Here is a 14250-nt window from a genome sequence, read left to right as displayed (position 1 = left end):
TGTAATTGTTTTGCGTAAAATCAAAAGTGAATATTTTAATCTCTGCATTGTTGCTCTCTCTCTCTCTCTCTCTCTCTCTCTCTCTCTTTCTATCTCTCTCTCTCTATATATCATATGTATACACACATATATATATATATATATGTGTGTGTGTGTGTGTGTGTGTGTGTGTGTGTGTATATATATATATATGTGTGTATATGTGTGTGTGTGTTGTGTGTGTGTATATATATATATGTGTGTGTGTGTGTGTGTGTGTGTGTGTGTGTATATATATATATATATGTGTGTGTGTGTGTGTGTGTGTGTGTGTATATATATATATGTGTGTGTGTGTGTGTGTGTGTGTGTGTGTATATATATATATGTGTGTGTGTGTGTGTGTATATATATATATATATATATATATGTGTGTGTGTGTGTATATATATATATATATATATGTGTGTGTGTGTGTGTGTATATATATATATGTGTGTGTGTGTGTGTGTGTGATATATATATATATATATATATGTGTGTGTGTGTGTATGTGTGTGTGTGTGTGTGTGTGTGTGTGTGTGTGTGTGTGTGTATATATATATATATATATATATATATATATATATGTGTGTGTGTGTGTGTGTGTGTGTGTGTGTGTGTGTGTGTATATATATATATATATATATATATATGTGTGTGTGTGTGTGTGTGTGTGTGTGTGTGTGTGTGTGTGTGTGTGTGTGTGTGTAGTAACTGAGTCGTTACCGTGGTGCATGTTAAGCAGGCTGCCGTTCTTGCGCGGCTGTTTTATGTGAATGAACAAATTCATTTCCATGCTCGGCTTGTTTCTGGACAGACTGTGACAAATGGCCCCGGGGCCAGTCCACCCAGCAGCTGAGAACTCTTCATGTGTCGTTAGGGAGGAGAGGAGATTAACCCAGAGTTTTATTATAAATAAGAGAAATACACCTTTCAAACAATACATTTATTGGCCTTAAATGCCATAAAATATAATTAAAAATATTAAAATTGGATGTTATTTCGAGAAAATGATTGTTCATGTTCCTTGTTCTGCAAAAAACTTTAGATATACATCTTAAAGGTTTTAAATGATACATATACAATTATGAGTATGCATCAAGGAGCTATAATCAAAAGAATACGTATTTTTTAAGGAAACTGCCATAAAAAACTCATAAAAATCGAATAATAAAATGGATGATCCTGTAGGTTTTTCTTCACCATACATAGAAAATAAATGTTTTTATTTCGCATCAGCTTTGTTTGTTTTACATGAAACCAGCTGCTGCAGAAACACACCTGCTGGTTTTCAGCATCCCTCTCAACTCTGATTGATAACATTGGAAATATCGATGCAAATGAGAAAAAAATGAAATCTAAACTATAATTAATAATAATAATATCATCAGTTTAGGCCTCCTGGTGTTCTTCCATCTCTTCCAGCTTGTTTCTCACTTTTTAGAGCCAAATCCTGTGAACGAGGAGATTGCAGACATTTAGAGGCCTCTGAAAAAATACCTATAATTATGATTTTTTTTTTTTGTGTGTTCAGAAAGAGGTGAAAGTGTTGCTTTTATTTCGTGCATGTTTGTGTGCCTGTGTGAGTGAGTGAGTGAGTGAGTGAGGTGGAGAGAGAGTGAGAGAAGTGCATATGGCATCACATTTGGGATTTCATGCACCATTTGCACTGTGTGTGTGTGTGTTTTTTGTGTGTGTTTTGTGTGTGTGTGTGTGTGTGTGTGTGTGTGTGTGTGTGTGTGTGTGTGTGTGTGTGTGTGTGTGTGTGTGTGTGTGTGTGTGTCTCATCTTCACCATTTTTTCCATCTGGCAGCAAAGTGGTTTTAAAGGAAGTGACATCACTCCTCGTCCACATTAAGGCCCAAAATATTTAAGAGGTATAATAGTTTTTTAAGACTCTGACTAATCTCTGTGAACCACTTTGTGATGAGGCTTAAAGATTTAATAAGACGTATATAATGAGTTTATTAATGGTTTATACATCGATTATTAACGCTTTATAGATCAGTAATGAGCCATTAATAAGAACAAATCAGGTTGTGGAAGATTCCCTCTGGTATTTGAGTCGTTCAGGGTCAAATATAGAGCCAAAAAACGATTAGTCAGTTAATCAAATAGTTGTTCAACAGACATTTAATTGGAAATATTTTTTTGATGAATGATTAATTGTTAATAAATATGAAGATCTGTTCCTCTGGTAAACTTTTATTGCCATTTCTCATTTTTTTCTAACATGTTTACAGAAAAAACTAATTTGCAAATCGATTAAGTAAGAAAATAATTGGTAAATGAATTGATAATAAAGAGAATCGTTAGCCACATGGTTCATAATGGTATTAATAAATGGTTAGGAGTTTATCATCGTCAAAGCCATCAGAAAAAGCCTGTAAACCGTCCATACTTTTAATTAATCATTAGAGTTCTATTAATGCACATTATTTTTGGTTGTTATTGCTGCGGATGCCGGATGAGACCCGCCTGCTTTATGACCCTGCTGCATTTATCAAAGCCTATTTGTTGGATCATTTACTCACTGATAATTCTGATATTCCTGGCAGCACATGAAGGCAGCATAACTAGCTGAGAGTTAATGGGAGTCTGGCAGGAGATGCTGCTTCTGTCACTGCTTCCAGAAAATGTCCCTGATAATAAACCAGTAAAACCAGTCAGGCCTTTTAATGGACTTTGGTCACCAGCCTGGTCTTCTGGTAGCTCATAATTTATTTACTTAATACATTTAAGATAAGTGTAACTTAATGTTCCTCAGGACTTTTCCAAAGAAAACGTATTTGAGGAAACACTTTGAAAAAACATCTTCTCAGAATACTTAATCATGATTGAAATGTTTCCCAGAGACAATATGAATCAAAATCCATTATTGATAAAGTATATTGGAAAATGTTGACTTTGTGTTTTAAATATATTTAAAATAATATGAATATTTCGTATTCCAACAAGACTGAGCGTCTATAACAGTGCTTTGTGTTAAATGCATCCTAACATGCTAACATGCAAACAATGACAATGCTAATGACCCTTCATATGTATGTTTAGCATCTCAGTTTAATGTGTTAGCATTGGAACATACTAAACACAAAGTACAGCAGAGGATGATGGGGATGGTGTTAGTTTTGCAGGAATTGTTATAAATGAAATATTAGACAACCTGAATTTTTCACCTGAAGATGGCGCTAGATGAAACAGTCAGAGGTCAATAAAGTCAATTTTTAACGTATTAGACAAATATAGAAATAAAGGTATAACTTGTTAATTCATGAGCTTTAAAGGTGCTGGTAGGGAGATTTTGTTACTGTAAGACAGAGCTATGCAAACTGCTTCCCTTCTTTAAGATAAGATAAGTTAACCAGATGCTGGGCTGTAGCTTAAAAAATGACTGTTCAAATATAAAGGTGCAATCGATCTTCTTGTCCAACTCTCAGCAAGAAAGTGTAAAAGTGTATATCCCAAAATCTAAGAGAAGATAAAAAACACAAAAAGAGAGACATACATTTTTTTATTTTTTTTTACACAAACAACAACTGGAATCAACATTTTGTAAAGGTGCTAAATTTGATATTCAGAGCAAATCTTTTGCCTCCACACGGCTCTCAACATGGCGAGGGCTGAGCCGGCAGCTAGGAGCTAACTGTGCTGTCACTGCTAACAGTGCAAACCACGGCAACAGTGCTGACAGAGCTCAAAGCAGCGCTTGCTCAATGGCCCTAAGCGTCAAAACTGTGGCGCTCCTCGTTCCTCTCTAGCGTCGAATTTCGGCGCGTCAACTTCCACCTTCACAGGAAGTTTAGGTTCAAGCAACAAAACCACTTAGGTTCAGAAAAAGAGCACGAATTAAGTTAACTCGACTGACTAACGTGAGTCATGTGACTAAAAACTGACTTGACAAAATATCAACATTTACTTTTAGTTTCACAGGAGACACGAACAACGGTCACCTGGATTACAGTCCTGTTTGTTCACTCCACTAAATCTGTAAATAGAAAATGTTGGTTCTCTGCCATATTAATGCTCTGATTATCATATAGATAATCTCTAAACTGTTCAACTGACAATCATGTAGAGGGTTATGTTTTTGACAAATCAGGGCTGAAATAACAACTGATATGATAAGATGACTTTGACTTGACCTTTCTGTTAACGCCACTTGACCAAAACTGATCCCATCAAAAGAGAAAACATTCATCTTTTCTGCCTATGCAGCAATCCTCCTTTCTCCCTGTAGGCACCTTTATGTCAGATACATAAAATATTGCAGTAAAATATTGCTCTGATACAGCGGACTGCAGCTGTAATAAAACTGTTGTCATTTTGTTGACCAAGAAATGAATGCAGCAGTTTTAATACCATCTTGATGGAACAGGATGCAGAAACGTTTGAACCACTGATTACTTTGTTAAGACGTTTGAGATTAAATATGAGTCATAAGGCAATAACAATAACCGTAAAAGCTCTTTATTACCTTTGTATTGCTCACCAAAGAGATTTATTCAGCTGATGTGTGGCTGTTGGTTGTATTTAAACAAGAGATTATGTATGATGCACCTTATGAGGCAGAAGTGCTTACTTATAAGTGTTTTGTTGAACATTTTAGACTCGTTGAGCATAGATATGCCATTCATAAAGTTATGCTATACCCACACATATTCACATGGGGAGTGATTTAAAATGAAGTCACAAAAATACCATTTATGCAATTATGTCTGACCTGTTCTTCCTACCAAATATATGAAATTCATGCGGTCAAATGTGAAAGATTATACAGTTTTTCCGCATTTCCGACAGCAAACCAGAAGCAAGGCAAGTTTATTTATGTGCTTTACATAATCGAGATAAAGTTAAAGAGGCAAGGATATATAAAAAAAATACTAAAGTAGATATTTATCTTAAAAAGAATATAATGCGGTAAATACATTTGTTATACCAAAGTAAAGCCTCTAGATTTTTGCCACATTAAGTGTGTTTTTGTTTGTATTTGGATGTTTTTTTTTACATATCTTTCCAAGACTTTTAGATTTTTTTATCTGCATAATAATAACATGCTCACATTTGAACATAACGTTGCTTTAAGGCTTCAGAGCACTCGAGTGTGTGTCTGTGTTGTATGTATATAGGTTGTGTGTGTGTGTGTGTGTGTGTGTGTGTGTGTGTGTGTGTGTGTGTGTGTGTGTGTGTGTGTGTGTGTGTGTGTGTGTGTGTGTGTGTGTGTGTGTGTGTGTGTGTGCTCTCATGTCCCAGTGGTATAATTGAACAGAATCTGTTTTCCACTTGGCTGATTCTTTTCTGTTTGGACATACGTGTGTGTGTGTGTGTGTGTGTGTGTGTGTGTGTGTGTGTGTGTGTGTGTGTGTGTGTGTGTGTGTGTGTGTGTGTGTGTGTGTGTGTGTGTGTGTGTGTGTTCGTAAAAGAGAGAGAGATAAAGGCTATTAATGAAAAACTGGCAATCTCCCATGTGAAGTGTGTGACATAAAGTGTGTGTCTGTGTGCGGTTATCTCAAGTGAGCCCAGATTAGTTTTTTTCCACCTCATTAGCCACATCATCGCACCTCCCCCCTCAGTGCACATGGAAAGAGCCGCAACCTGGATGTGTGTGTGTGTTTATATGTGTGTGTGTGTGTGTGTGTGTGTGTGTGTGTATGTGTGAGAGTGTGTGTGTGGAAAATTGAGAAGTCAGTGTTTGTTTTGTTCCCATGATTACATTCTAGCTGGATGTACTTGTATGTTGCTAAAGTTGAAGTGTAATTCTCAGGTTGAACACAATCACTGTGATCAGGTAGTGACATTAAAAACATCCCTCAATAGTCCGATGTGAAGCTGTTTGATTGAGAAGAATCAATAAGTAGTAATAGTAGCAGCAGTATTAGTAGTCAACGTATCCTCATACAATAGTTAGAATGATATCCTAAGAAAAGAAACTCCTCATTTTTTCTGCGTTTTGTGCGTTTCATACAATTTTCCGCTAGTGAATACGATCTTTTCAAAATAAAATTCCGTCAATACAAGAAAACACTTGGTTAGGCTCAGGAACAGATTAGGAAATACTTAGTTAGGCTTAGGCAACAAAACTACTTGGTTAAGTTAAGAAAAAGATCTAGGTTTTTGGTTAAAATAACTACAGAAATGCCGTTAACGAAGTACAAGAGTTACGTGACAAACAAATCATCGTTGACTTCTTGTTTAAAATGGGGAAACTTCATGGCTGTTAAATGTCCGGTGAATAGATGAGTGTTAGTTCAAATGGGTTCAAGCCATCTCGGGTAACATTTGGCTAAACTTGGTTGTATAGTTAGGGCCTGTTTGAAACCAAAAATCAGCACTTAAATGATTTTGAACAAACAGTTAATTGTAATCTCTATTTCTTAAAAACATCCTCTTTTGACCAGTATTAAATGTGCTCACAAAGAAAAACAAGAGCATAGCTATTACCTTCACCTTGCTCTCAAAATAGCAACTAGCAGCGTACAGTGCGTAAAGCGCTAACAGCGCTAACAACGTTAACAGTGCTGACAGAGCTCACTTTGTTTACCTGAGTGCCCTAGATGTCTAAATGCAAATCGCCAAAATTTACTAGGTATCAGCAAATGTACTGAAATTAGCTCTGTGTTGTTGAAATTCAGAGATAGAGGAGTCTGTATTCATCCCCACAGCCCCGCTCAGTGTCAGCATTTATCGATTTCACCTGTTTCTACTTGACTAGATGACCCCGTCTCGACATTCTGCCACTCTAGTGAACATTGATTGTAATCCACTTTGTCAGGATAATATTTGTTTCCACTAAGTGTTGCTCCTCTAAACAAAACTGTGCTCTGTAGCAACATTTACTCCCAAAATCAATTCACTCAGTGTCTCGTATTGTAGTAACTGATACGGCTTCAGGCTGGACAGGAATGGGGGGAAAAGTTGCGATTCAAATCCGCGGCCTTTCTGCAAGGAGTTTGCATGTTCTCCCTGTGTTCTCAGGTTTCCTCCCACCACCAAGAAATGTATCCTGCCTCCATCTCAGTTTGTAACGCTTTCTTTTGGTGACATGAATTTTGTTATAATATCCATAACGGTAACACATGTGAGGCAATATTCACGCTGAAAGACCACACAAGTTGAACTTCACGTGAATGTGAAGATGCAAATTTGCTTCTCCACCAGAATCAAATGTTTTTTTGCCCCTTTGTTCGAACTTAATGGAATTGAACAGGAGTATTTAAGTCGAGTTGAAATTAAAAATGTCTTTTTAGCCCTTTTAGATCACATTCATGGTCAAATTGTGCAACAATATTGGATTTTTTTTGGACCAAAATCCAATCAGCTTTTCTTCCTGTAAAACAAAATATGAAATGTGCTTACAAAAGCTACTACCAACCAGTTTCAACCAATAATAGCATGAAAATCATCCATCTGCAACATTTAGCGACAAAGGAGGAACGTGTGGAGCGTATCATTTAACCCCGCCCACTTTTAGCGGTCCAATCAAATGCAAAGGTTTTGATTTAAATCCCTCTTGTAACTGTACACTGTTAGAATATTGGGGAATCCTTCACAGTATGGAAGCTATAGATGCTTTAATTTCCCGTTTCACTGGGACTCTCATTTTGAGGATATGTGACCAGATTAGTGTAAATACAGTTAAATCCAAAAGTTAAAAGATCTTTTCCCCTGAGCATCAACCTTGAAGTCAATGGAGGGAATCCCAAACTTTTTGGAGTCATACTTCTGCAGAAACTAGAAACTTTATATCTCTGTCTTCACAAACACATACCTTCTCTGTGTCCCTGCAGCTCCTTCCCAGATTCCAAAGAGCAATATCCCGACTTCCCCTTCAAGAACGGCGGCGTGGCCGGTGCCATCGAGCTGAAGAGGCCCGTCAGCGCCCACTGCCACGGCGCCAAAGGCCAGGCCCGTGAGGAGAGCGGGGACCGGCTGCTGGCCAAGAAGAAACTCTACATCGCCTCGGCCGTCTGCCTCGTCTTCATGATTGGCGAGGTCATAGGTAAAAGTTTAGAAGCTCAGACCTCGGGGAGGAAAGAGAGGAGGAAGGTCAGACTGAGAATATAGAAAGGCAGTCTTCTGGTGCATAATCAAATCTCACTTATGTCATTGTAAAAATACAACAGCTTGATTCTACTTTACTACTACTACAGTAGGATTTGTGCAATTACATTTTTTTTTTTCGTATTGTAACTAGACACATTGAAAAGCCAAACATTTGATGTAAATTTGACGATACAAACAAATTCCCTTTTCCATCAGCTGTGATCAAAAGAGAGACGATTTGGTATCACCGCCTTTGCCAGTTGGACAAACTTGTGATTTTCCATATGACAGCTGCCACTGATTCAAGCATTGAAGCTGCAGCAAACTTCTTATTTCCAGAAAAAAGAACAAAAACTTTTTTATTGCTTAGAATAAGCTGTAAAATGGTGGCTCATATACTTTGGTGGATTGCCAAGATGTTTATGATGATATAAAAGAATATCACATCTTTTTTACCTGAGGCATTAAAGACGATCTTAAACCATATCACAGTTTGTGGCTGCATTATATTAGTTTCATAAACCTTTAAATGGCTCAGATAGACATAAAAGTTGTTAGACAGTTGGTGAAAAACTCCTTATCAGCAAGTTTTTACATTGGATATATCTGGAGATTGTGGTAAGGTTCATCCCAACTTGTAGAAGCAACTTGATACAGGTTTTACAATTTTTTTTACCTACTTTACCTGTAAAGTTATCACCTGCCAAGCAAAGATTCAGTTGTTTTAGTTTGAAGATGTAAAGCGTGCCTCAGGATTGGTCAGAACAATATTCAAACATAGACTGTAAATAAGAAGTGGACGTAGTCATCGTGACGTCACCCATTGGTTTTTGGACTGTAGCATCTTGTTTTTTTGACCACTTTGCCATTGTTTTTTTTTTGGACCATTTTGTTTTTTTACCTTTGCCATTTTGTTTTTTGCCATCTAGACCTTTTTTTTTTGCAACTAGAAGAGACATAAAAGGTACAACTGAAAAGATGAATAAGAGATTTCTAGGCAACAAAATTGGTCAATTTTCATTTATAAAGCTTAACTTGCTTTATGGTCTGTTTGACTCTAAATGGAGCATCATTTACTAAATGAACATCATGCTGTATTGAAGAAGACTTGAAACTAGAGATTGAGACCATAAACTCATGTTGACAATGTTTACTGAGGGAATAAATCAAGAGAGAAGTAGAGTCATTTTCTCATAGACTTCTATACAACCAGAGGAGTCGCCCCCTGATGGTCAGTGGATAGAATGCAAGTTTATGGAACTTCTGCATTGGCTAACGGTATTACATGTATTTTCCTGGTTTCCTGCAGGAGGCTACCTGGCCCACAGCCTGGCCATCATGACCGATGCGGCCCACCTCCTGACAGACTTTGGCAGCATGATGGTGAGCCTGTTCTCCCTGTGGATCTCCTCCAGACCGCCCACCAAAACCATGAACTTTGGTTGGCACCGATCAGGTTAGGACGAGAGATCAGACGCCGCTGTTTGGATGGATGGAGTGAGGAAAGAGGAAAGGAAGATGAATGGATGTTTGGAAGGATGGATGAACTATTCAGTGCATTTTTTTATTGAAATGAAAGAATCACTGCATAACAGAAGGGTGGTGGAAACAGGCCTTGTTTAAAACCTTGAAAATGTTGTTTTGTCAGTGAAGTTTTGCCCTTTTTCAGCCTATGGTGGCAATGTTCAAACTGTCTTTTGTTGAAGCTCTGCCTCTGAGGCATTCATTCTTGTTATTTAACTTCATGTCGTACTGCGGTGCTCGGAGAGAGTACACAGTGTGATGAACTGTATAACAATATAAAAAGTAATTAAGATTCCCTCCTCTCCTCTCCACAGAGATCCTCGGGGCATTCATCTCCGTCATTTCCATCTGGATCGTTACGGGGGCTCTGGTCTATTTAGCCATCGAGAGGATCGTACGCAACGACTACGAGATCGATGGCCATGTAATGTTGGTCACCTCCGGCTGTGCCGTCATCGTCAATATAATGTGAGTGGATGTCAGCTGAATGGGCGTTGACATTGCACATTATGTCACTATGATAAAAGCGGGGATTAATAAATGTTTTTTATTTTCTCAAAGGAGAGCAAGGGTTCTTAGAGCGTTGCTACTTTTACTTAAAGTAATCTTTAAGCTTTGAATTGAAAATAAAAGTCTGTTAAGTCAAATCTATCACCAAATTAAGTTACACAATGGTGATTAAGCCTCTGGACCAATTGATGAAAGCATTGCCTTTGCCCTCGAATTTCCCCATGGGGATCAATAAAGGAATATAATAGTTTGACAAACTGACTGTCTGTGATGACATTACAAATCACAAGCAGTGATCTCTGTGAAGTGAGATCCAAAAACGAGTCTTCAGTCCTAAATAAACATCCCTAAAAAGAAAATCGCTGCCAGTTAAATATCTGTTTTCAGAAATAGGAATGTAATCCATAGTAATTAACACTGATATATCAGTCTTTTGTGAAGGCATTTTCAAAATGCTGTGGGAAGAATGAACTTTTTTTTGTGGCTTTACTTAACAAAGTTTCATTTCTGCATTCTTGTTGTTTTTGTCTTACAACTTCAACCCTTTCACAGTGTGTTTTCACTTCATCCATCCATTTTCCGTAACCTGCTTATCCAGTTAAGGGTCGCGGGGTGCTGGAGCCGATCTCAGCTGTCAATGGGTGAAGGCAGGGTTCACCCTGGACAGGTCGCCAGTCTGACATATAGAGATAAACAATCATTCACACTCACATCCACACCTACGGGCAATTTAGAGTCTTCAATGCACCTAAGCTGCATGTCTTTGGACTGTGGGAGGAAGCCGGAGAACCCGGAGAGAACCCACGCTGACACGGGGAGAACATGCAAACTCCACACAGAAGCCCGGGAATTGAACCCGGGCCCCTCTTGCTGTGAGGCGACAGTGCTAACCACTACACCACCGTGTAGCCGTTTTCACTTCATGAAAGTTAATTGCAACATTTTGGTCGCCTAAAAAAAATGTTTGGTTTTATTTGGCCCCACCTTCTTGTGTCACTTCTGGTTGCAAAAAAACACGATGGCGACGGCCAAAATGCTGAACTTGTACTTCAAAACCTTGGTCCACAAACCAATTGTTAACGTCCCAGTGACCACGTTGACTTTGTATATACAGTCACACTACTTCTGGTTACACTACTGGTTACACTACTTCCTGTTTCTGTTTTTATTTTCCTTTCTTCGTGGGAAAATTTGTGTTTGAAGCTCAAATCTTATCTTTATAAATGATTCTCTTATCAGGAAAATAAAAACAACAATAATCAAACCACCTCTTTCTTTCTGCAGCATGGCCTACATCCTCCATCACTCCACCACCTTCCACGCCCACGGCCACGGCAGCGGCTACCACCAGATCGACGAGGGTGGCCAGAGCCCCGTCGCTCACGGCCACTCCCACGCGCTCCTCGGCGGCCACAGCAACACGAGCGTCCGCGCCGCCTTCATCCACGTGGTCGGAGACCTGCTGCAGAGCGTCGGCGTCATGGTGGCGGCGATCATCATCTTCTTTCGGGTCAGATATAGATCACATTCATGTTAGGGTGAGACTGAAATGTCAGTTTGCTGATATTGGCTGATATTTAAAAGAAATCTCAATATAATCCAATGGACCTCTATGATGCCCTTTAATTTAAATAATCCTGTATTTGACAGAATGTTGTCTAGTTTATGGTCTAAATACTGTTGCAGGAGCTTTTCTGTAAAATTCATGGGAGGACATTGAATTCATTTTGTATTTTACATGAATTTTCTCTGTAAACTACACATTTTATACCAAAAAACAGTCACTATATTTAAAAAACATCATAGTAATCCCAAGTGTTTACTGTGAAAGGGTTGACTATGTATGAATTCATGCAAGATGTTCCCTTTTCTTTTTGCCCTGGGCACTTTAATGGCTGCTGACTGTGAAAAAAACACCATCTGATGCCCATTTATGTACTCTTTAAAAAACTTATTTTCTTTCCTTCAGCCCGAGTACAAAGTTGCAGATCCCATCTGTACGTTCCTGTTCTCCGTCTTTGTCCTCTGCACCACCGTCACCATCCTTAAAGACGTCTTCAGGATACTCTTGGAAGGTACTTCACCTGGATCTTTTTTTTAATACTTTAAAAGATTTAAGGTTGGGAGAAGAGAATACTTCAAAATGTCCATAGCTGTAATTTTACCACCACAACAAAACTAATAACTTACTTGGGAAAAGAACAACACAGAAGACATTTTTACCCTCTCTATTTTTACCCTCTCTATTCCTTTACGATGGCTCATGAGCTGAAGGGTTATTTATGAACAGCACAGACAGTTTGTTTTTCTCGCCTGCAGCCGTGAACAAGCTGTCAAGTTTCGACCTGGTCTGACAAGGTCAACATCACATGATGCTGCCATGTTCTGTGCATTCATGAGTAAAATTTATACACAATTTTAACGTAATGATGGTGGATTTAAATACATTAAACTAGCAACAGGATGTAGCTAAATAAATGCACAGACCTCTTTTGTTTAAGTTTATGCAGAACGAAGAACAAGGACACCGATGGTCACATCCTGGGGACATCAAACTTTTTTGGGGACTTTTTTACTTCACTTTCAAAGTACTTAAATATTCTGCAAACCTTGCTAGCGAATTACACTATTTGAGTAAATTAAAAACATCTTATCAAGGTTTTTTTTATCCTCATTGCATGGGATTTTATTGTGTTTTAATCTGTATCTTGTTGTTTTTCAGGCTCTCCTAAAGGAATAGAGTTTAACTCGGTGAAGGAGGTGCTGCTGTCTGTGAAGGCTGTGAAGTCGATGCACTCTCTGCACCTCTGGGCTCTGACTCTGGGCCAGGCGCTGGTGTCTGTTCACGTGGCCATAGGTAACGTAACATAATGATCTACCACCTACACACACACGGGTGGATTACGAGCCGATGGGCCCCTGAGCACACACACACAACTACACAGTTGTTCAGCCACTTTTTGCTGTTGCTGTTTGTGTCTCTTTGAAGTTGCTTTGTGGTCATGTTGCGTCTCTTTGTAGTTATTTTGTATCTCTTTGTGTTTGTTTTTTGTCTCTTTGTAGTTGCTTTGTGCCTCTAAGTGGTTGTTTTGTGTCTTTTTGTGGTCATTTGTTATCTCTTTGTTGCTGTTTTGCTCCTCTTTGTAATTGTTTCAAGTCTTTGTGGTCATTTTATGGCTCTTTGTAGTTGTTTTCTATCCCTAAGTGGTTGTTTTGTGTTCCTTTTTAGTTGGTTTGTGGTCCTTTTATGTGTCTTTGTAGTTGCTTTGACTCTTTGTGGTCCTTCTGTGTCTCTTTGTAGTTGTTTTGAGACTATTTGTGGTCATTAAGCGTCTCTTTGTAGATGTTTTGCTTCTTTTCATAGTCGGGAGTCTCTGTGTGATTCTCTTTGCAGCTGTCTTGCATATCTTTGTAGTTGCTTTGTGTCTTTAGATAAGATTTTGTGCAATGAGGTAATTTAAATGCAAATATATAATTTACCAAAGAGATTAAATTAGACCACACATAGTTAACGGAACCGATTCAATCTGACAAACCTGATGAACAAGACGTGCACAGACTCACCACGTTCCAGCTTCCAGATTGATGTAATGATGATTTATTAACGGGGGAAAAAAACATGACAGATTTCACCTTCAATGAACCTGTTTACTACTGAAATGTTGGTGAAGTGTAAAGCGTGGACACAAACTAAATGTGCCATTAAATGTCAGCTTTATCAGTGTTTATACTAAACGTTCTCCAGACTGAGTTTTAATTTCATATTTCTATATTTCAATTAAGATGTGTTATTTGCTGACAATGATTTATAGACATGGCTGTTATAGAAGGTGCAAAATCATTTTAACTGCAGAAGTTTAACTTTTATATTTTTGCAGTGTGGTATTAGTACTTTTTTTTTAGAAGCCAAGAAGAGAAGAACGTATAAATAAGAGAAACGTAAAACAATATCTATTAAAAAGAAAGACTCACTGAGTTGTTTTTCTACTTTCTCACTTCCTGTCAGAGGAGGGTGCTGACGCTCAGTCTGTGCTGCAGGAGGCCACTGATCTGCTCCACACCAAGTTTGGTTTCCACAGCATCACCATCCAGGTGGAGCTCTACTCTGAAGACATGAGCCACTGCTCCCACTGCCAAGACCCCAGTGACTGA

The 14250-nt window shown here is 38.4% G+C and overlaps 1 protein-coding gene across 1 annotated transcript in view; it reads left to right on the top strand.

Annotated features, from left to right (window-relative positions):
- Positions 1-14250, top strand: part of slc30a2 (solute carrier family 30 member 2) — a 14430-nt gene extending 180 nt beyond the window's left edge. Inside the window, exons 2-8 of the mRNA XM_054618000.1 lie at positions 7809-8020; positions 9374-9520; positions 9903-10056; positions 11383-11608; positions 12068-12173; positions 12821-12955; positions 14105-14250. Of these exons, the coding sequence (XP_054473975.1) occupies positions 7809-8020; positions 9374-9520; positions 9903-10056; positions 11383-11608; positions 12068-12173; positions 12821-12955; positions 14105-14250 (1126 nt within the window). The remainder of the gene's footprint in view (positions 1-7808; positions 8021-9373; positions 9521-9902; positions 10057-11382; positions 11609-12067; positions 12174-12820; positions 12956-14104) is intronic.

The sequence above is a fragment of the Anoplopoma fimbria genome, chromosome 18 (genome assembly GCF_027596085.1).
Source record: "Anoplopoma fimbria isolate UVic2021 breed Golden Eagle Sablefish chromosome 18, Afim_UVic_2022, whole genome shotgun sequence".
Taxonomy (NCBI): domain Eukaryota; kingdom Metazoa; phylum Chordata; class Actinopteri; order Perciformes; family Anoplopomatidae; genus Anoplopoma; species Anoplopoma fimbria.
This window is presented reverse-complemented; position numbering and strand designations above follow the sequence as displayed.